The sequence below is a fragment of the Cuculus canorus genome, chromosome 6 (assembly GCF_017976375.1).
Source record: "Cuculus canorus isolate bCucCan1 chromosome 6, bCucCan1.pri, whole genome shotgun sequence".
In the NCBI taxonomy this organism is placed as follows: Eukaryota; Metazoa; Chordata; class Aves; order Cuculiformes; family Cuculidae; genus Cuculus; species Cuculus canorus.
Genome location: NC_071406.1, coordinates 18335181 through 18359614, shown reverse-complemented (window position 1 = coordinate 18359614; position 24434 = coordinate 18335181). Strand labels below are relative to the sequence as shown.

Sequence of the window (24434 nt, the reverse complement as noted above, 5' to 3'; positions counted from 1 at the left end):
ACGTAGCAATGTGCATTTCCTTCCCTGCATCGCTGTTTGTACTATTGTGATCTGAAACGGAGTGTTTCTAAATCATCTGCAGTTTTTGTGCTCCATATATCTTGTATTCACCCCCCTACATTTCCCACACATGATGCTACTTGTGTTTATTGTCTGACAGACTTTGTCTTAATTTTATTTTTAAGACTTTTTCATTTGTTGCCAGAAGTCTATTTGCTGTATTTTGAAGATCTCAAATACTGAAAGGGAAGTGTTGCTCCACGTTCCTTTCTGTCAGTGACAGGTTTCAGGGCTTTCATGTTGTAGTACAGAGGTACAGTTCTGGGAGTGAAAGACCATTAGCCAGGACTGCCATTACAAACAGTCCATCATTGTACCAAGGCCTCAGCATGAATGTACTCTTTTTAATGCAAATTAGGATCAATTCTTTTTGAACATCTTCCAAATATTCAGAATTGTGACATTATAAAAATATACACTAATCTGTCCCAGTCTTCTGTTCTTCCCAAGTGAATTGCGTGTTACTTTGTTCTGTGAGAAATTCTGAAGTCTTTTCCACTCGTTTTATTAATTGCTTATTCAGTTAAGTATTTGTTAATTCTCTTTGAAGTCTATGAGACTTGCTCTGAAGTATGCAGTTTTGCAAATATCATTAAATATTTTGAAAAGAGTGGCCCTCCCAAGAAGAGGGGACAGTGCTGACTGTCGCTAACAGACTGTTCCCTAACTAACACTTGAACTGAGATTGAGGTGGGTAGTCTAAGGTGCACAGGGTTGCGGTTTTGGACAGTGGAGTTGGGTAGAACTGATAAGGTGCAAAAAGTAGGTAAGTTTCAGTAGATCACAGAAAGGCCCAAGTTGTTAAGATGTTCTTGGGTAGATAGCCAGGGTAAGGAAAGCTTTTGAGTCTGATTCCTTTTTGAAAAACAGGTAAGACTTTTTTTTCCTCTGAGTTTCCATTTAACCAATAAATTAAACTTTGAAGTAATGACCTGAAGTAGCCCCTGTGCTGCTCTAAGTCAGTATGGAACATAGGACTGCTGCTTCATTTCTGATGGGACTTTTGGTCTTTTCTGTTGAAGGTGGTGCCCTTTTCATTGTTATTTAGAATTTATTGATCAAATGACACTGTATACTCACCTGAACTCACTTGGATCCAAACCACTGGCTTAATCAGAGGAGATTAGGAATTTGGACTCTTCCCTGTTTGTAGCAGAAAGGTGGGCAGCAGCAAAACTGTAATTTTAAAGGTAACTGGCTACTAACCGTGCATTGTAGTGATGTTTATATGGTGGATATAGGTTTTGGAAAGTTAGTTGTTTCTTAGTTGTTTCTTTATGTCATGAGATTAAAAAAAATAGATCATTTAATTAGAAACAGAGCAGAATACATCTAAATATATAGCTGTAAAGCCAGATGCTCAGTTCTTTATAATTGGCTCACCATGTGCTTCATGATACACTAATAAAAATCCTTCTGAAAATGGAATTTGTTGTTTATGTCACCACAGCAAGACTAGTTAATTTTTTTTCCACAAAAAAGGGGAAATTATTTTCTGTTTCTCTGGACAAAAACGTACAAGTTCCTGTGATAGAAGAAATTTTAATGCCGTATGGCATTTTAGCTTTGCTCTTCGTTTTGTGGTAGTTAATGTGCCTTTTTTTGCCCTTTCCTTAAGTAAAGGGGGGAGAGGCAGCTTGAAGTGCAGAGGAAAGAGTAAAAGTGCGTAGTTTTAGATTGTAGTCAGGAAGGAGTATTTCTGAGGGCAATTTTTTCCTCTGCTTGTTAGTGTCTTTTCCAAAGTTCTGCTTTGTTCAGTGTAAATTCTGACAGAATTTACAGAAATTTTAATTGTCCCTCAGGAATTTCACTGCATTTATATTTGGATGTTGGCCGCTGGTGTTCTGCCTTCTTCAGGATCTTACCTTCTGGTCATGCTTGTGCAAAAGATATATGACAGCTTTTGAGTTCAGCTTCTGCAGTGGTGGAAGAAATGTGAGGCTGTTTCTCTCCAGTTGCTTTCCTCTAGTGGTAGAGGTCAGCATTTGGCTGTGACAGCTCTCCTTTATTTTTTTGGCAGGCAGTTCTCTGACATTCTTGTTGCTGAGATCATCCCCACTAGGGCTTTCAGAAGAACATCTGACTGTGGCTCAAATTCTTCACTTTCTGCTGTTTTAATCATATAGTATGTTATAGGAAAGGTCCAAGTCCTTTACTGTTAATAATTAATTTGCTTCTAAATACCTTCTGTTGACTCAAAGGTCTGTGAATTTGTAGTTTCTTCCTTTCACCATGATTTGGTCTCACATTGAGGGTGTGGATTCTTTTAATCCCAAGGATAATTTAAGAGAAAAAAAGTATCATTAAATTACTGCAGTCTGAGTCATACTTGGTCTGTGAGTTTAGTTCCCTGGCCTTCCCGCACAGCATTTCCGATACGCAGTAAGTTGAGGGTGTGCAGGAAAGACTGTAGAGTGACCTAGATACCGTTTTAACTCTTTATTAATAAGTCATTTTCTGGCTTTGGATATAGCCATTGCTTCTTTGTATTCTCCATCCTTTTTTACGTGATAGGTCTATCCACTACATTTTCCTACTTCGGAGTGGTTTTCATAAGAAATATTTAAAGCTCTCTATTTGGTTTGGTTTAAGCAACTTGTTTAGAGAATTTCTGTGGAAAAATTAGTAAATGAACTATTTTAGTACCTGAAGCATAAACCTTGAGATTCATCCTCAAGTAGAAGCTGTGGCTTCTTTCATATAGCATTTTATCACTTCTAAGAGAAAAGTTCATTTTGCTGCCCTATTGCAGGCAAAGAAATAATCATATTTCTCTCGATAGTAAAATAGGTCTGTAAAGCCCAGAAACAATGTGACTGTGCTATTCAAGCTCCCTTGTTGGCATATGTTGTTGAATCCATTCAAGAAATGTTGCGATGCAAAACTAACTTCACTGGCTTTGGGCTTGCCCATCAGCTTTGCCGTTGTGCAGTGGTTGTGTGATTTTTCTTGGCTTTGTATGAGAACGTGTTTTTTGAATAGTCCCTTCCATGGCTGCTGCTGGTGCTCAGGGTTTGGGAAACTGCCACGACTGCTCCATTTGAGAAACTTTGAATCCTCATCTGTTTAATGTCGATGCCATCCAGGCTCGCAGTTAACAAAGCCAGCTGGAGGATCTCTATTTTCTTTTAAGCCTAATTGACCCAGTCTTGAGTCACTCCTCTGCACAGATGCGCATGAGTTAGGTTTTCCCTGCTAGGCCAGGACTAACCTGCCTTGTCTGTTCTTCACTGTGTGAAGTCCATCAATCCAAGCACTTTGTGATGGATGCCGGCCAGAGTGCAGTCTGGAACACTGGATTTATCCTCCCCTGGTAGCATATCCCATTAATTTCAGCCAGCTTGTGTATGTGCTACATGACAACCTGGTAGTGCACAGTGTGCTGTGACTGCAGGTCTGTCTGCAGCTCAGGGCTAAGAGTGGCTGAATTTTGTGGTGGTTCCAGAAGGCTTCAGTTGTACTTGGCTCGCCGCTGTAGTTACGGGATCAGAACAGGTTAATGGTGTTTTTAAAGGAAATGGTATATTTAAGCTACCAGGAGCAAATTTCCAGAAAAGTGTCTATTACATTCTCTTTGCAAAGCTGCAGAAATCAAGCTCTGCTGCTTGCTTGCTTCAATCAATATTCAAAAGACTGTCTTAAGCAGTGTGAAAGAGAAGAAGTGTCACTGAATATGACCCTGATGCATCAGCCACAAAGGTTGCACTTTAGATTTTCTGTTACAGCTTGTGATTGCTCATATATCTAAAATTTGGCAGCAGATGGGTGGTATTTTTTTTTAATGAGTAATACTCCTCTGTCCCTATTTCAGCACTTAATATTACTGCACACACCTTTTCAAGAGAGCTATGCAGTTATAATCAATAATATGTGAGCTGATGTTTCTGTTCAATAACATACAGACACTTAAATGCCCTTCTGAAGTATTTTGACCCCTGGGGGGAAACACTTTAGTACGACCATTTTCCCTATTGAAATGGAGATATTTGCTCTTCAGCACAGCTGAGACTTGAAACCAGAGAAGCAGATTCAAATAGGGATAAGTTCTACATGACTACTGTTAAGGGGGCATGGCCTCTGGAAAGCTTAGAAGTGATTTTTAATAATTTGTCCATTTGATGCTATTCTAGTATGATTGACATTAAGTTATCAGAAATTAAAGGAGGTCAGACTCTATTACTAATTGTACAGTTTCTTCATTATGAGATGTTAATTCCAGTATAGAATAACTGTTTAAAGCAGGATGTTTCATGCTAACACCGAGTGTTCGTAAGAGAACCGCTGTTAACTTCCAGTCTCTCTGAACTGCATTTTATTTGAATGTATTATTTTTTTTCCTCTTCTGCCTTCCAGACAGAGGTAGAGAGAGGTAGCCAGCACTTTCCAAGATGGGGTGTTAAATTAGTGCAAGATACTCATAAGAGCAAATAGGTATCTTTGTATAAGAAAGCATTTTAACCCAGCAGGCTAGATCTTGGATTCATGCTGTTCGCTTTGTGTTGTCTTAGCATTACAAAAATAGAAGGAAAATCATACAAAATATGCTGACATATTTTTAAAAAGTTATCAATGACAGGCATTACTCCGGTGACGAGCATCTTCCATACAAGATAAACGAAAGAAAAAGCGTTATATGTGTGTGTACGTATATGTTTATGTATTTTCTTGTGTCCCCATATGTGTAATTTATACAATACATGAGACAGATTCTTGTAGCTCAGAGCTGACAGATGGGTCAGGGGTTAGTAAACGGGATGTGGCTGAAAGTGCTATTGTACTTTGGCAATCTCCAGTTTCATGGTTTTCAAGACTGCCAACATATTCCTTGTGGCATTGTTTATTTAAATGGAGGCTATAAGACTTGGTTAGCAACATTCACTAGAGGTCGAATTAATATGCAACAATAAATTAAAGAGTAATCTTCTGCAAGTATACAAGCTTGTGGGATTAATAGATGTCTGTCTATCCAAACAGGAGATGGTCTCACTCTAGCTCTGCCTTTTGATTTATATTGTTCTGACTAAAACAAGGGAAAAAAAAGTATTGGAAAATGTTGATAAATAATTTTATTTTTTCCTTGCCTTGTCCTTAATTTCCTCCCACAAGAAAAAGAAATACAATATGCTTAGAAAAAGCCAAAATAAAGGATAATACATCATACACTGACAATGACTGAGTTTGGCTTCTTTGGATGGAGGAGGAGGAGGAGGAGTTGAAAAATACAGGTTTTTAGGTAGAGAGACTAATTTATGCTCCCAAACTCATCTGTACGGTTTCGTGCAAAGAAGAGAAAGGAGTTATAAATTATGAATAACAAGAACTGCTCTCTTATGTCTTCATAGTCTTATTCTTCCAAGCTGTTAGTGTAGGCTCTGCAAAATTGGTGAGGCTGAAATTTGTCAAGATTTACAGTTGGGTGTAGAAATACCGCCTTACTTTCAGATTAAAACAGCTAGCAGTGGTAAATCAATACATGTCGGTCTGCAGACCTGCCGTGAGCTTGGCTTATAAATACATATTAGCATTCATCTGGTTTAATTGCACATCTTCCCAAATCATTGTCTTGACTAGTGATCATTTCTCAGTATGAAAAAAAGGATTAAAGAAATAGCTCAACTGTAGAGATCGTATTCCAGACTTGTAATTTTAACCTACATGGAACTTTATTATTTTGCTTGTAAATGAATTATGATTAAAAAAACCCAGAACTTGTATCTTTCATTGCTATGTGAAACTCTGTGCTCTCCTTTTTTTTATATTCTTTCTGGGAGCCACAGGAACAATGATAATTTATTTTCAAAGACTATTGCTTCGGTTTTTGCTTTCAGTTGTGTGTAAAATGTAGATTTTTTTTTTTCAGTGCTTTATTCTTAACCTACGCATAATTTGTGTCCATTCTATAGTGTGAGGGTAAGATAACAACAGGGTGAGACCATTTGCTTTCTTAAAATAACATGTCTTTGTTCTTCCATCTTGTGGCCAGAGGAAACTGTAACCCCTTCCTGTATACCTGAATAATTTATTGGTAGATGGCACAGGCAAATTCCCGAAGAAAATGTAGATTTTGCTATGTTTTTTTGAGTAAGAATGATTGTGGTACTGAGAAGTAGGTTAGCCAAGAACTCCAAATACCTTTTTTAGTTATCTCTTTTTGTCATATAAGGATTCTCCAGAGTTTGCTCTGCTAAACTTGGCGCTGAATGATACGGACTTGAAAGCGCAGTCTGCTTTGTAGGGCAGGACTTGAGAGGCAGACGCCTTGATTTTTTTTCTAATGTTGTAGCATATACTGATAATTTCATGTGTGAATGTCTTAATATATGTTAGTTGATGTATGATAGTTCAGAGAGTTAATTGATTATGACTGTCTGAATAGATACAAAAATAATTTTCATGTAAGTTATCCTCAGTTCTGTGTCTTACGGTAAAAAAATCACACCTTTTAAAATAATTCACATGTGAATTTTAAAATAGATAAATAGAAAAATCTACTGCAAGTGTAGGCAGAAATAAGTTACAAAGTATTTACTTAGCTGTGCTGAACTGTTGATTTCATGAACTCTAAAGATTATCATAAACATTAACACTTTTCCTTTTGTGGAAGAACAGATACTTTGTTGCATTACTGTGACTTGTATTATTTTTTTCTTCAGTTTAAGGGAAACCGAGTTTATGGTTACTTAAACAATACTTGCACTTCAAAGTGTGTCAAAGACACAAATCCGTTTGTGTTTCTGATAAGTTGTTTATCCCGCTTAACCTCTAAACTGTGAAGTAACAAGACTACTGAACTGATAGATAGCCTAGCAGATGGTTCAGAGATTATGCTAAATCACCTCAGCGTGTCAGAAGTTAGGCCGGGTTATTGCTCTGGCAGTGGCTGCAAGGAGCAGTGAATGAGATAATTTTTCTCAGTTGTTTGCTTGAAATTCCATTTTTCTTCACAGTATGTGACATCTTGTCTCTTTGCAGTTAAAACAGATATGTAATCAACAAATTTAGGACCAGCATGTTAGTATCCTGGCTTTAGGAAGAATTTTTTGGATGATGAAAATCTGTAGGTGTCTATGAAGTATGAAAGATGATCTCTGCGGGGCAAGAGATTGACTCTGCCACTTTTGCTGCTGTTCCTCTCTCCTTTTTTTAGTGCCTAGCACTGTTGCTTTGGTCTCTCCCTGCCATCAAGTTGAGCATTATTATCTTACTAGCCTATGAAGGATTAAATAGGCATTAAATACGATGTGTTTAGTACTAAAAATTATGTTTCAGCTGATCAAGAGTAGGCCAAGTTTCAGGGCTTTGAAAAAACTCTAAGGCTGAAGAGTGGGTGATTACTAATCATAGTTCTGCCAAATATCTATATTCACATCCTTAGGCGAGCAACTGAGGCAACAAATGCTGATAAATTTTTCAGAGCCCAGAAAATAAATTATAGATACATCCTTCAGAATTTGGCTTTTTTCCCCCTCTTAAATTAATAAAAAAGACCCCAAACAAACCCTAATGTAAAGATTTTATACTTAGGTTTTAAACTCTCTTATTATTTAAATTCTACTGCTGTTGTGCTTTTCTCAAAGTAGCACCAGTTGAATTCTTCACGATGTGTGCCAGGGGAGAATATGAGAGCCTTCCCCTCCATCCTCAAAAGCTTCTTTTTTTTTTTTTTTCTGGTGGGGTAGCCTTTGTGGATTTTTTTTTTTCTTCTTTCTTCGCGATTGTGTCATCATAGTACTGAGGAATAACTGCTTTTTTCCCCGATATTACAACATTCCTAACCTTATAAAGTAAAACTAAACAAACATGCTATTACTTTATTTGTTGATTTAAGACTGACAGAGAAAATATCTCTGCAGGGAATTGGAAATCTGTTGGTTTAGCACAGACTAGAAGGCTGCATTAGGAACGCGCTGTTTTAGTGTCAGCTCTAATATGTCTTAAACATTTTAAATACTAAGAGATACTAAAAAAAGGAATTTTCCTCCATTGTGCTAAATGAAATGGCATTGTACGGTGGGTTGGGCTTTTAAGATAATCAATTTGTTGTGCACAAAGGAGCATACTGATTGAAAGACCTTTGCAAAATGTCCCAAAAAATAGGTGTAGGATGGTAACAGGACTTTTGCCTTTGACTTTCAGTCAGCTACTAAGGAATGGATAGAGATTATTTGCATCTCTACAGAGCAAGAGGAAGTAAACATTTCCTGATTCTAAAAACATTTCTTCCCTATCCCCACAGCTCATCGTTGGCTAAAGCAGGAAATAACTACTCTTAAAAAAACAAAATGGGTGGCTGAAAAAGAATTATCTCTAAAATCTTCCTATGTGTCGCTTTGCTGTGTATTAGAGTTTTCAGTTCTGGTACTTTTTAGCTGTGGAGTAGTTATATTTGTGTAGAGCCTGTACACTATAAACCAAACGTGTTCGGAAAATACTGCTTTTTATCTGTTAAGATGAATACTGTCCAAGAAACTGAGGAGGCATTTGTTCACACTTCACCAAATTGTGTATGTCTGTTATGCTGAGCATCTGCTCTTCTAAGTGTGGATAAATGTATAAGCTGATAGTATATCTGGTTTTGCATCTGGTTTTGCTACTTTAGATTACTCGTCAGTGAAATCTGCAATTGTAACTCACTGAGCCTGAAAAAAGGTTGTACCAAAGTAATACTATTTTGCATTAGTATTGGTAATTGCATCGGTAATGATAGATACTTTTATCCACTGATTCTTATTGAAAACATAAATATGCAAAACTGAAATAAGGAGTTAAAGGTAGATAGGTTGTGAAGAAAGCTTTCTTGATCTTGTGAAGAATTTACAGCAGTACGTGAGACTACTGGATTGTCAGTAAAACCAAAGATCCGTGGGGCAGGGGGTTTGGGGTGGGATTGGAGGTATTTGGTTTTGGTTTTTTGTTTTTATTTTTTTTTTTGTAGTACACAGATCCAGCTCATCAAAAAATAGTCCTTACATTAATGGACAAAATATAATTTTAGTCATTTTGTCAAAAAAGCCCCGGTATATGGCTTTCATAATTATAAATTCTGACTTGCTTGAGGTGTTTTTAATGTCCCAAGTAATACAATAAAAAATGAAAATGAGGACTATTTGGATATTTTGAAAATACCATCTTTCACTGAAGTACCAGAGAGTCAAAGGAACAATTAATAAGAAAGAAATGAACTAGCTTTGTGTCAAAACCACATGAGCATTTGACAGAATGTCATAGCAGTGCCCTAACTTTAATTTAGGTTCATAAGGAAGTCCTATTTTGTACATTGTGAAAAATATGATCCACTGCCTGAAACGGGGCACATCTGGCAGAGTTGATTAACCCAGTGCTTGAATAGGAGATTTTGCTGAACCATGTAAATTAGCAAATGGATAACAATTTCAAAACACGATTTCTGCTAAGTTAGATCATACATACCGTTTAACGGTGCAAATAAAAATAAGAAAGTATAACTGCAGCTGTTTATATAAAGTTTAACTAATTATGTTCTGGTAGCAAATCTTTAGGTTCATAATGACCATAAAGCAACTGAGTGATTCCAAGAAGTTTCTCAAAGAACCGCATGTCTTCCAACAACAGAAAACAAAATACGAACAAAATGTTCTCAGCAGTGTCTCCTTCTACACTAGGGCATAGATGTGGTGAAGAAGAATTTAAAAATGGAAACCATATGGTTTGGTTCTGTTCTCCAAGCTCAGTATTCTGCTGGATTGAATAAATTTCATCAAGTTTTTGTTAGAGAACATTTACCCATAATAGCAGGATTAGAGTAGGTTATCACAAGGACTAGCAGTATTGTACTGATAATAATTTTCTGAAATTTCCCTTATTGTGAAATTGAAAATTTGATAAATGGAGAAATAAAAACTCCCTGTGTTTATCTTAGCTTAAAAGGGAGCAAGAGCTTAAGGTTCAGTATACTAGTTTCCCAAGCAGCAGCAGAAAGAGTGAGGTATAGGAGCCAGCTAAAACCTTTTATACTGCTCAGAGGTGGTTTTTGGATCCCGTGGAAAAGATTGCCGGGGCTGATTATGTTCCCTTGGCTGTGCTGTTGGCTTAGAAGTGCCCAAAACACTGGAAGAGTAGTGAGGTATGGGAGCCAGCTGTACCAAGTAAGCTCTTGCTGACAACTCCCTTGACTCTTTTCTTCAGTTACAGGGAATTTTCTTTCTTTCATTTGCACAGGTGGTATAGAGGAGCTGAGAACTACAGCATAGTTGATGCCTTCCCATGGACTACTTAGGTACCTTCTCTTCAGGTCTCAGTCAAGATGAATGGGTTGGGATTCCACATACTCAGCAAGTGGGGGCCTTGGTGGGGCCTCCCACTGGGGTGGGGACTTGGCTATTAAGACTACTAGTTTCACGTAAATGTCATACTGTTCAAAATAGAATACTTCGTGGGAATGTGAGGATGCTGTCTTAAAAGTTGCACATTACTGATTTGCAGAAGTCAGTGTTTTTTATGTGCATTTATTTAGGGTCATACTGAAGGATAGTATATTCTCTTTGAAGCAGGAATTTGCCACATTTAGAGCACATGCAAAGTGCCCACTGGCCATATTGTGTGCTGAATAAAACTATGCTTGAATAAGGAAGTGGTATCCTTTTTTTTTTTTATTTGTTGATTTATTTAAACAATTTTGTTTTTGTAAAAAAAGCTAATTTACTAACTAAGCACCCTCACCCACATGTTCTTTTTAGTGTTAATATACAGGAATTTCTTTGGAAGTATTTGCTTTGTCTATTTTGTTCTAGTTATGCAACCTAGTCTAAAGTAAGGTTTATTTTTTATGTTGATACATTCAGAAACTGCAATGTATTTTAGGAAACTGATCTGCTCTCCCACATGACCTTCCTTGCTGGATTTGCCTGTTTGGTTTGTTCTCTCTTGTCTTTGGGTCACCTGGTGAGAATACTGGCTCCCTGCTGAAATTTGTGTTTAGCCAGATTCTTTTTCCTTTCACAGTTCCACCTGATAGTGAATTCATGTACTCAGAGCCACTTACATGTTATGAAATCCATGCCTAATTTTTACCATGTGATTCTGGCTCTTAGAAATAAAGAGCATTCCATGAAGGGCAGTGATAAGATGCTAAGATGCATAAATTAATCTAGAATAAACACAGAAGATATGCAGCAATGTTTCTGCATAGCAAAAGAGTTCTGACAGTACTACAGTAATTCAGGGGATAACAACAGGATCTCTTGGAATGCTCTTTTTACAGCTAGACTGGACTTAGGGAAAGAGTCTTCATCTTGAACACAAAGGTCTGAGCAGTTCAGGTTGGAAGACCTAAGCAGCTCTAAAAGGTCACGACTTTCTGTGGTAGCAGAGATCCTTGTGGCATGGTAGTGTCTGAGTCAGCGTCAGGTGGTAGAGAAACCCTTCACTGCACAAGCTGGAAGGCAGTCCGAAGTACTACAAAGGGAAGAACTGTGAGCTTGGTGGTATGAAGTATATTATGTTAAGCCATTGTGGGCAAAGATTTGAACAATTCATTCCAGACAACCTCTATCAAGCCTCTCACTGCCTGTTCTTATTGTACCTCCCCTAATGCACACACAGGTAAGTACTTTCAACACTCAAAATAGCACTTGTGGCAGAGACTTCAAGCTATTTCTTTCTCCATTCTTTTTCTTCCTTATGATGGCATCTTATCACCTTTGCATTTGCAAGTATGTTCATTATACTAGTAGATGTACAAAGGGAGAAAAATAAACACTGGTTTGGTTTGTTCTGTGTACTTAACTTTCTAAGGACCCTTTTCTTTCATCGTCACAGAGGTCACCAAAATTAGGCTTCAGAGATATTTTAAATGTTGAAATTATTCCTAGTTATTTGTAATAAATCGGTCTGTGTGATTATTTGCACTGGGTTTGACTGTGTTGCTGAACAATGTGATTTTAGAAGAGTGTATGTTCATGCTTTGCTTCAAGCCCTCCACTTCAAAAGCATCTAAGATAAAGGTACAGTGCTGTGGTTTGACATTCATGTTGCCTGGCAGTAGATATTCTTAGGGCAACTGAGTAGGTGGGGTTACCCTTTAATTTCTGCACAAAGAGTGTGTAATGTGCAGCAGTAAGCATTATTCTATTAAGTAGCCGTATTGCCTATCTTCCTAACTTGGCTTTTTATGAAGTTTCTTCTTTATCTTATATCCAAATATACCTTTGTATTGGTGTTCTGTAGTATAACAATAGCTTGTACACTCGTATGCAGACTGTTACGAGTAAACATACTCCTTTTAATCCCGTAACCTGTGCACCATGGCAATTATTTGCCTCTTACCCGAACCCTCTCTTCTTTAATGTGTTAGTTGACATTGGTGCACGTGCTGTACAGAAGAGAGATGCAAAGCTGAAAACATCTTTCCTATCTCTGAAGATAATTGAGACTAAAAAAAGAATGTGCACATCCACCCTCAAAAAAAGAAAAAAACCCCAAAACAATAAAACCCCAACCCCCCTTTTTTTATTGCTGCTGAATATTCATTTGGTGTTAGTTTTGGGAGAAAAATAATTACTTAATAAGGAATGCCTGGTTGCTTGTCACCAACCAGATTAGCTGTTACTTCTAAAGATTAGCACTGATTTGAAAGAAAGCATATTTAAAAAGATTGCCTCAGAGAAGAGGAAATGAGCAATCTCGATCATTGTAGAAGTGATTCTGCCAAACATGAGAGATGTTCTGGGCCCCTTGCTCCAAGAAGGATGTTGAGGCTCAGGAGCGTGTCCAGAGAAGAGCAACGAAGCTGGTGGAGGGGCTGGAGAACAAGTCTTATGAGGAGCGGCTGAGGGAACTGGGGTTGTTTAGTCTTGAGAAGAAGAGGCTGAGGGGAGACCTTATTGCTCTCTACAACTACCTGAAAGGAGGTTGTAGAGAGGAGGGAGCTGGCCTCTTCTCCCAAGTGACAGGGGACAGGACAAGGGGGAGTGGCCTCAAGCTGCGCCACGGGAGGTTCAGACTGGATATCAGGAAAAAGTTTTTCACAGAAAAGGTCATTGGGCACTGGCAGAGGCTGCCCAGGGAGGTGGTGGAGTCACCATCCCTGGAGGTGTTTAAAACACGGGTGGATGAGATACTTAGGGGCGTGGTTTAGTGGTTGTTAGGAATGATCGGACTGGATGATCCAGGAGGTCTTTTCCAACCTTGTGGTTCTGTGGTATGTGCTCTGCCTTAGGTAGCAAGTCTCGCGAAGCAGGCAGTAAGGCTTTGGAGCAGAAGAGTAGCCTAAGAGGGATACCTAAGACAGCTAGGTATGCTTGGGCATTGAGAGGAATGATGGTCTTCAGGCAAGACCTAACATCATAAACATCTTCGGAATATAAGTTTTCTCTTGCTTGCTACATTCCTTTTTCTGTAAGCAGGCAATACATACTCATTTGCACTAGTCTGTTTCATAGCTCATTGATTTCTGGTGGGTCTTGATTGCAGACGCACCTTAAAAATGAGCAGTTGAACGCAGGAGCCTATAGTGGCAGCAGTATTAGGAGAGCAGCATTCAGGAGGAAGGAAGTAGGTTTTCGTGACAGTTGTCGTTTGAAGGAAGCACTTATGAGGAACTGGAAGGAGTAATTTCCTCTGATATTGGGATAAACTGCTTGTCTGTGCTTCATGGCGTGAGTAGAGAGCTAGCACTTGGGAGGAGTATTCACAAGGAAAATTGTAGGAGAAATCCTGGTGATAGCTGCTATTGTTATACTGGTTCTCCGAATCGTTCCTAGACTCACACTGCTGAGACTTCTTGGCAGTCTTCCATGGCAGCTGGTTCTTTGCAGGAGCTGTGCTATGTAGGGCAGTGAATTAAATCACTAGCATTCTTGCACATTGGAAGATGGTCCATGAAGTGGTTTTAAAGAACAGACGTACAGACACATGTTTATGGGCTGATGTGTGTCAGCATCTGTGGGCCAGCACCATCCATAGCCAGTCCCCGACTCCTCTCTGTGAGCAAACTGGCTGAGGGTTGCAGTTACTTCATTTACATAGATAATCAGTGCTGAGGTTTTTAACACCATTACTTTCTACACTTTGAAGAACTGAAACAGCAGTGGTGACAAGACCATCCTTCAGGGAATTCTTCCCGCTAAAGATTATGTAGCTCTTCGCTTTAAGAAGCTTAGTAAAGCTGATAAGGCATGGAGAATGCTGGACATGAAATACAATACTGGGTACAAGTGACCTGGGACTCGAATTCAGTGGATCTTGAAGAGCACTGTCCCTGAACAGTTTGCCTCTCTCATTTGTAACATGTATGTTTACTCTATGCTCTGAAAAATTCTGGAGAATATTTCAAAAGTATTGACTTACCAAGGTATAGAGTTTTCTAAATGGAATGACACGTTTGGGAAATAAGTGGCATTAATAAGGAAGTACCTGCTCCAACTATTAGGCACAATTTATATTGCTTTATTACAGCTTGTAGAGTAATATATTTAGGTATGCACTGATCATTGACACGTGTACATTTTTAGGCTATAGATGGATAGTTCTATTTTATATCAATGTAGATGCTCACAATTTCAGATACACTAGAAAAGCCAACACCTGGTGGCTACTGTCCCAGGTTTACTCCCTTACAACTACTTGAAGCCATACAGTAACTCACTGAATAAACTGAAGATGCTCGAAACTGATCACAGAGTGATAACTACACTGAAACCTGTATTTGAATGTTCTTTAGGGGAAAGTACTTTGCAAGTAGGCTTCATCCTTGAGTAACTATCACTTCACACGTGAAGTTATTTGAGAACTCTAACTAAGCCTAACTTTATTAGGCTTCTTATGTATTTTGAAGAACTTTTGAGACTAATAGAGCTACTGCAGAAATTGAGTTGTCTTTTGAAATAATATCTTTTTGAAGTGATACTCTCTTGAAGTTACATTTCCCAGGTGAACTGGGAATACTTCATTCTTTGCCAAATTCCACTTTGTTACGCTGATAACATTTCTCATGATTTTCAGTTCATTTTGGGGTCTTGTGCAATGATAAAGAACCTTTAGGCACACAGTGCTTAGGTGTATCTGTTAATGTAAGAAGTTACATTATATTCTCATGTGAAAGCAAACTGATTTTGCATCCTTTCTCTCTTGTATACTCAAAACACTGTACCAAATGTGTTTCACAGGCAAACAGAGGAGGTTGTAGTAAAGAACATGAGAAACCTGTGCTCAGTTTCCAATTCTGCTGCTGGTGCAGGCCATAGGAAGTGCTTATTTTAAATTGAAACTGGATTTGACTTCCAAGGAAAATTGCTATTTTCACTAGCAGTGACAAATTCTACTCTAAATTTGATCAAAAACCCTAATACTGATAAACTTTGAAGGGCATTTCAGAAGTGTGCTTATGGCTGGGATTGCTGTCTGCCTGTTTCCCAAGCTTAGTTGCTCTTAGATCTCTGAGTGCTCACCTTTGGACTGTGGATCAGGTTGGCATCTGGGCTGCGCAGTTATTGGGAAGCTGAGGAACAGGGAATGTGTATGTTTTCCTTTTTAAAAAAAAAAAGAAAACTGAAACTTTCCTAAGGAATGTTTTGATTTTAGTTGGAATTGTTTGCATTTCAATTTCCCACTTCAAAAATACAGAAAATTCTTGTCTACCTTTGCTGATCAGCTTTCATAAATCTTAATTGCACGTCACCTTCTAGAATAGAGGTTTTAATCTTTTTCACTGTGTGTGGGAAAGAGATACCTAAGGGTTTGGGTTTTTTCTTCCCCTTGTACCATGTTAGATAGGAAGCCTAGCACTGACAAGGCGGTTTGTCTGCTTTATCTGTTATATACACTGAGAGAGCCCAAGCTTATGTCTAAAACGTGGTTTCATTTATGTACCAGGATTTTAACTGTGTTGTATTCTTTTTGGTAAAGGACTTTTTCTCTGGCTTGCTTTGTTTTGGTTTTTATCACTTCTATCTATGAATGAGTTTTCATTATACAATTATATAGTGTATATAATCCTATAGTGTGTATATATATATGTATACATTCTGTTTTGTTAAAAGTGAAGGTAGTAGGATATAAAATAATGTGACTTGGATATCTGTTTTATTAGGATGTTTTTTCCTCATTTTCCTTACATACGTATGATCCTTTTTAGATATGGGAAAATTGTATCCACGAAGGCTATTTTGGATAAGACAACAAACAAATGCAAAGGTATGTGTGTTTGCCCTTATATTACATTCACCTGAAAGTCCTGATTGATTCTTTAAGATACACTGATGTTGAATTTTCAAGTGCTTTCAACTTTTTTCTTTTTAATTCCATTCTTATTCCTAAACGAGTCTTATTCTTGCCCACAGTCAGTGTATTCAATACATTTGCTTCCAGTGGAGCTGGCAGACAGCCTGTGTCAGTGGTGCAGCCAAGCTGGAGTGAAGCTGACATGCACAGTGCTGGCTGGCAGTTTGCCTCTATTTTAAAAACAAAAATGGAGTTAAGGCAGCTTTTCCCCTTTTGCCTGAAGAAACTATGGAAGCTTGCAGAAGACCATTCAACTGTACTAAGCATCTGAAAAAAATCACATATTATGGAAATCGGCCCCATTGATTAGAGTAGTTTAAAGCAGTACTTAATTACTTGTTCCAGCCTTGTAACTGTGTTTTGTTATATACAATTGAACTTACAGGGAGCAAAGAGAGGGTTCATTTTCACCAAAGTAATTGCAGCTGGAAAAAATATTGGAAGTCCTTTAGATGATCTGGGTACATCAATTACAGTGAGATCATATCCCAGCAGCGCGTATGGTGGGAGAAGGTGTGGTAGCAGACACTGAAATATCAGAGTTCAGTTTTTTTTTTTTACACAATTAAGAGGATAATTTCTAAGCAAAGCAAAGAATTGTCAGCTGATTTAGCAGTGTTAATAAGCGTAAAGCTCATGAATGAGCATAAAGCTGATAGGCAGAGGCAGGAGAGGAGATTTCATTGTTCATTGAGATGCAGTTTTTGTGCAGAACTTGGAAACGGTGCAGTGACATAGGTTCTTACCTCCCTTTCTTAAGAAATTAAAGAGATGCTGACAGTTTGGAAATAGAAATTTCTAGATTCCCCGCCCCCAGCTTGCATGCAGATGTCATCTGTGTATATTTTAACTAGAAAGGAGCAGATGCCCTTTTCAATTATTTTAATTCATTAAAACTTACGATAACACTTAAATGATTTATTCTGTCTATTCCCTCAGTTCTGGGAGACTTTATATCTCTGTCAGTGATACAGAAATTCTGACATTAATGCTTTAAGAGATTTAAGTTGACTTTTCCAATGTACGTTTTAAATCTTGCTATTGAAAAGCAATAACTTAACAATCTGCTCTAACAATATACAGCAAGTTAGGGCTGCAGGGAAGCTCACTGCATGTCGTTGAATTTGCAGTAGGAACATAAGTAGGCAGAATGCAGCTATCTAACTGGAATTTAACCAAAACATTGTCAGTATCTGTGGCTCTTGCCAAAAAAGCACACCATAGAATTTAAACTAATTGGAGCAACAAGTAACTGAGTTTATGTATCATCTAGAAGATGGCAAAGCCGGCTTTGATGGCATGCATGGTGTCAGTATGTAACCTTGTCTATTACACCCTGCAGTGTGGTGGTGTTGATAACCTGGGCTGTCATGTAAAACTAGTTTTGGGTATGGAAAGCTAGTTTTGCCTTGGCAGCACAAAACTTGATATGAGCTAATTCACTCTGTTTCATGTCAAGATTTAACAGTCCGCAACACCACATGTTACACAGAACAATATGCTGCTTTCTTTAGCTTCTTGGCAGGTTAAATAAGCTTGGACTGATGTACAAGGCTGCTCAAATTGTTTTTCCTGAGTTAAGAACTTTAAAGCTGGTTCAGGTCTATCTTTACACAAGCTTTTTTCCCTTAGTATAGACATACTGTAAGAGAATACTATTAACTTCAGAAGAAATAAGTCCATTAGAGCTTTCTTAATTGTTGGGGTTTTTGTTTCTTTTCTTTTAGCTTGACTTAGACACTGGAAAGAGATTTATTTAATATTTGAGGCTATTCATTGGTGGGAACGAAGAGGGTTGAAAAATGTAGAATGAGGTTTGCAGTAACATCTAGGGGAAGTAGCTTCCAAACTGTGACTGCCTTTTGGTGTGACTTGAGCATCAAACTCCCAGGTTGCATTAAAAATCCCAGCCTATAAAGTCAGCATCTCTAAAGGCCAAGGTATATTGCTGTTCCGATGTCTTGGAATCCACTAGCTATACTTCGGTGTTCAGAATAAGAAAAGAAGTTACTGCAAACATACGGAAATCATTGTCATTAACTTTGGGTTTACTTTAATGTTTAAAGATTGCATTATACGGCATAGAAAATGCTTTCAGGACAATGTTTTACATTCTAGTTTCATTAACAACAATGGGAAAAATTCACTTGATTTCTCTGAAGCTGAGTTTTCACTCACTTTTAAAATATAACTATTTTCTGTGTATGCATTGAAGTAACTACTTCACCAAAAATTGGGTTATGATGCAGTAGATGTGTCTTTTAAACTGAATTCCTCTCCCAGCTTTGAGTAAGTGACATGTAACTTAGAGGCATATTGTTCATTTATTCAAACTGGACAAAGAATTTAGTTTAAAAAAATTAAGAGATTATGCTTTTGTTAGTGATCTCTATGAAGATGGTGTCACATTTGCTCGTAGAAAATTCATACCAGCTTACACAAAGCAGACCACCATACTACTTGTTAGCAATTCAGGCAAAATTCTGATAGTGAGTGGGCATGCAAGTTGATTGGTTTCACTAGGGTAGGTCCCAGCAGTTTGAGGTTGAAGGACTTTGTTAGATGGGTTTTTTGGGACCATACGAAGAACTTTGAAGTTCGAATTGTCCTTCTTCACCAGCTAGAAAATTGTATTGGATAACTGTGCTAGTAGAATATGAACTGTTTGATTATGAGCTGTTTGTTGTCTTGTTAAAGAAATATGTTTTATATTTCAGGTTACGGTTTTGTTGACTTTGATAGCCCAGCAGCTGCTCAGAAAGCAGTTTCTGCTTTAAAGGCTAGTGGAGTCCAAGCACAGATGGCAAAGGTGAGTTAAAATAGCTGGCTAATTCTTGCAATGGGTTGTGAAGACAAACAAGCTTGTATATTAGCAGAGCATAGGCGGTGTGAATTTTCAAGTTGCAGGCCCTTTACAGAGAGCACAATCCTCAAGCCACATGATATATTAAGTTAACAAAATGAGGGCTTTCATGGCCATATCCCAAATCATCTCAACTAATGAAATAAAGAACATAGTATGATAAAGTCTCCAAAGTCATCTGATTGGGTTTAACAATTTATTCATGATACTATTTTTTCCATTGGCTTCATCAGAAGAAAGATTAGCAATAAATTATAAGAATTTAGTCAGGCTTAATGGCTTAAATGCAACATGTTAATTCCTGGAACAAGGCAATAGCTGGAATAGTTTACAGCACAAAGGTATGAAGGGTTTTATATGTTGCCTGTTTGTTGTTACTGAGGTTAGCAGCATCAGAATTTGAGGATGACTTTTTTATGCACAATGTGGAATACTTAACTTTTTGACTTTGCCTTCAGCCTTCCTAGTATATTTTCTGTTAACCTAAATAAAATTTAAATCTGGACATTCATGATAGATGCCTTGAAATTCTTAGCCAACTCTTCAACAACCTATCTGCCTCAAAGCAAACTCAAGCTTTATTAAAAATAAAGAAATATGATCTTTTTTTTTTTTTTAACTAATCCTTGCCTCTAAAACTGGTTATTAGCCAAAAGTGATTTTTAGAGCAGTGCTCTTTTTGGCATACGATAAGTTTCTCAAATGTACAAAACTGGGGAGATGATACGTTAGTAATGATTTTGTCACACGTTCTGGTTAGGTCAGATGGCCCAATTCCAGTAGAATGCCATAAACACCACTATAAATCTGGTAAATAAAGAAAATATTACCAACATAATCTGTTCATATAATTCGTGTTACATCTTAAAAACAATTGTTTTTGAGTTTGATACTTATGTTCTAATTAAAAAAACCCCTAATAATGTAATAATAATCTCTGAGACTTTTTTAAATAAAGGTCTAGCAAATCTTTTATAGTTCTCCATTAGGTACAGATTTTTTTCAGATGAGATATTTTCCACAGCTTCTTAGCTGAGGAGAACAGTTAAGCTAACAACATAAAATGTCTTTGGATGGATTCCAGGGCAACAAAATGGAAACCATATGTTTCATACTTAATGCATGTTTCATTACAGCCATGATACAAACATACATGCTCACTGGAAAACACTTGAGGTTTGGTTGGTTTTTTTGTTTTTTTTTCTTTTTGTTATGTTTTATGTATGCTTAATAAAAACATTCTAATTAATATTTAGGTTTTGAGTAATCACTTTAAAATATACACCACAGTTTTCAAAGCCTCTGTCTGCCATCTTATGTATAGAATGTCTAGGTAGGAGGGGAGAAAAGAGAACGTGAACTCAGGTAAATTCATTTTGCCAGTGAATTTTGATGTCTGATTTAATTGTCGACTTGTGTAGATGGAGAAGCTCTAATAACTCACTATAGTAATGTAATTAATAGTTTCTTAATTTTTCCCATATTATATATTTATGACACATTTCCTCTGACAGTTGCAACATTGCTAATATTTCTTTTTGTTAGCATTAATGAAAAATTGTCCACCATAACACCTGACAGTTCTGATTGATTTTTCTGACACTGTGTCAAACCTGTTGACCTGTGGGAAATCTTTAACTACAGAATTTGCATTCCAATGAAACTTGTCGTTCTGCTTCCTAACATGGACAGAGTATTTGAATTACTAAAGAAAACAATCCCAAAACCAACCCAGTGAACAGTACCCCAACAAACAGTCACAAGTGACTAAGAGTTTGAGTGCTTTGATTTTTGTCTATTTTGGGCTATTGGCTTTTTTTTTTTTTCCCCTGGGCAGTGCTGCTCTCCTGTTGTCTGAAAAATCATATGTCCACGTGGACACTCCAAACCAGGAGTTGCCAGTATTTAAGTCACTTACGGTTGTTTTGGCAAAGATTAGCAAATCAGACTCTTCACATGGAAGGTGCTACAGAAGTTTACTTGTCTTTGTGTGTTTAATATTTTATACTTTCGCGTGTTTCCACCTGTGCCTTGAAGTGGTCTTCTTGCAGTGAAACTGTTCAGGCTTCAGCCTGAATGTCAAAGAAGATTTGGAAGACAGTTTCTCATCTGTTTGGCCGGTGGATTTCCTTACTGACCACTATGACTGCTTCAGTTCTAAAGAGAAAGAAATGCCTGTTGGCGGGATTTGTGTGTGGGAAGGCCTTGTTATTGCACTGTGCCCAGGGTGTCGGCCAGCCTGTCTCAGGACCATATGGAGATGGTCCCTGACCCACAGCAGCTGAAGGGGAAGGAAAATGTTATTGCTGAAGCTTGTTCTGGTGCTTGCTGCCTTAAACCGCTTTTTCTGTGGTGTCCTGATGTAGCTATATGTCAATGGGTTAAAAATTGTTCACATCAGCAAGTTCATCTGCAAATCCTAGTTTAGTAGAAAGGCTTCAGATTATACTTATTAAAACCTTTATTATTTGTTTTGCAGAGATAACTTCAAATATTTTACTTTGTGAGTTTTTCCTAGCTTATGCTATACTTGTGATCTGTTTCCAGAATGACTTGACTCGGGGAAAATATAGTCTTGTCCACTATGTTTCAGCTATTGTTGAGCAGACCGGGAGGGCCTGGGGCCCAGGACATGGCTTCAGGCCACATCCTGTCAAATCTGTTAGAGGGTCACTGTTTGTGGAGAAATGGCCATATCTTGGGAGATGTCGTGATGATGGCGTCAGTGAAGGAACTTGGTGTCAGACCATGGCTCAAGAAACATTATGTTCTTAGTTATTCTGCTCTTTCTGAGGTTGGAATTGGGAACATTTGACTAAGACAAAGCATGTTGTCTAGCTAGTGGTAGATTAACAGATTCCTAAGATAATATAGTGAAAGGCTTATGTCTACTACAACTGTTCTATGTATGGAATTACCACTTTTTACAAAGAGTCTGCAATGTAGTTTCAGACCGTAAGAAGGATTAATGTGTATTGTAGTCTTCTCACAATTGCATTTCAGCCCTGTCCTTAAAATTAGTGTAGTGTCCTCCCTTTAAAATAATTTAACCATCCAAATCCAACACAATTGCTGTAGACTGAATGAGCTTGATCCTCCAGACTTTATTGCTAAAGACCTTGCCTTTGTCATTTTTCTCTATCCTGTCTCCTTATATGTAAGATTTTTAGTTTTTCTCTGTGTACATCTTTGCTATAAGATCATTTATAACTTCAACAAGTTATATTCATTCTTTTCCTGCTTCTGTTTTCCTAATTTTTTTTTCTTATGGGAGCACAATCTTACCTTTAGTAAATGTATGCTGTTTATAATAATGAAATATATCCATGGGTGTGGAAGATTTCTACAATCAATGAAACTCATTAATTTTAGCCAAGGAATGTTGTTCCATGTAGTAACGTGCATTTTTAGGGGAAGACTCATTGTTTATACATTGAAAGATTTCTCCACAGTCACACAGTCTTAAGCCTTCAGATTCATAGTGTTATCATTACCTCCTGTTTAAATCTTTCACTTCCACTGAAACAATTAACTATGATGCTCTTGCTTACATTGTATTAGTTGTAACAGTAACAAATGACTAAATTTCAGATATTTTAGGCTGGTGCAAAAAATTAGGGACATCTTCAGAATTGTTTGTTAATCAAATTGTGTTGAAGGATGCCTGTGATAACAGTGCAAAGTATGTTGTACCATCATACCAACACTGACTCTTCCACTATTCTTACAGTTTCCGTTTCCTGGATTGGCCTACTGGCTCTCACAGTGACAGACCAAACTCTTTGAAACTCATTATGTCGAGGTTGTTTTTAGTTTGTGATAAATACTAACCCATAGTCTGATTTCACATTCATCCTCTGTAACCCAGAGATGACATGAATTTGTAATCTTTGTATTTTTCACAAGTGGTTACAAAGGCAGAACTCTGAAGCACTCCACATGTACTGGTAGCTTTATCTTTCTTTCCAATAATTTCAATGCAGGATCTTTTTTTTTAAGATTCTAAAGTTATTTTAAGTGGCCTTTTTCCTAAGCATATTTGGAAAAGATGAACTGTCACACTATATAAAGTGTGAATTGTACAGTAGGTGCAGGGTTACTGGGATGGAAAGGTTGCTTAGCCACTTGTCCTCATCCCTGTAACAGAAATCAAGTCTTTTCCACAGCTATTAAACATAATGTATTAAAGGCAGTCTCCCTTTATGCTGCTGATGAAGAGCATGGGTTTGCGTTAGCAAAAAATGAGAAACAGATAACTTTTATGACTTTTAATAATGTATTGCTTTTTGTACTTGTCTCCACTGTGGCAGCCTTCTGGAGAATTAAATCGGTTTTCATTCCTACGGAGTAAAGAAAGAAAATAAGTTTAGGTTACCATGGTAGCTGGTGCACTTAATCTAACTGGAGAAGGTAGGCATGTTGCAGGTTTTTTTATTCTGCATCTGGGCATCTGAATGCGAAAGAACAGATGACAGGCAAACAGGAGCTGACTCAAGCAGATTTCTACAGCAGGTTTTAGCAGTTTTTTTTAAAAGAGAAAAGTTTTCTACCTAGTTTGTAGTACTTATTGTAAACAATAGTATCAAATCCTACTGTAGTAGATTATTTTGAGTAAGTATAGTGAATTTCTCTCCTTTATTTGTAAAATTCTTTAAAAGTAGTAGTAAAATATATTGAGGGTAAGCCAAGGTTTGCTTACCTCGGAGGCTAAGTGTGCATTATTTCAGGACTTGCATTTGTGTTAAATAAGACAGGTAACAACTGTTTCCTTTGAGTACACAGTATTGACCCACAGAAGTCATGTCTCAGATGCTAAGCAGTGTTGCGGCTTGGTCAGACAAGGGTCCAGTGCCCTGTTATAAATCGTGGTGGACTTATTGAGTTTTCGGTTGAAAACAGTGGCATCCAGTGAGCAACATGCCAAACTCCCAGAGAGCCCCTTGGTGCTCTTCTAGCAAAGGGGAAGCCAAGAATGCCAAGGAATAAAAACGGAACGTATGATTGCAGTGGTAGTCTAATTGGCGACTTGAACACAATGCTTACTGTAGCTAAAAATTCCTTTCCATACAGTTCTTATTCCTTTTTGTAATACAGATGTTCCTGTGAAAATGAATTAAAATGTTTTGCTTATTAATCATATGCAGTGATCATGCAATTCTGGAGAGCAAGTAACTGAAGATTATGGTAGTGCTTTTTTCACTGGATTGTCTTGTTAACAGTCTGTGGTCAGACAGTATTAAAACTGTGGCTAAAC

General features: G+C 37.6%; 1 protein-coding gene across 4 annotated transcripts in view; it reads left to right on the top strand.

Annotated features, from left to right (window-relative positions):
• RBMS1 (RNA binding motif single stranded interacting protein 1) overlaps window positions 1-24434 on the top strand; it is a 145842-nt gene that overhangs the window by 92709 nt on the left and 28699 nt on the right. For all 4 annotated transcript variants that reach the window (XM_054069604.1, XM_054069605.1, XM_054069603.1 and 1 more), the window contains exons 3-4: window positions 16172-16230; window positions 19035-19126. In XM_054069604.1, the coding sequence (XP_053925579.1) occupies window positions 16172-16230; window positions 19035-19126 (151 nt within the window). The remainder of the gene's footprint in view (window positions 1-16171; window positions 16231-19034; window positions 19127-24434) is intronic.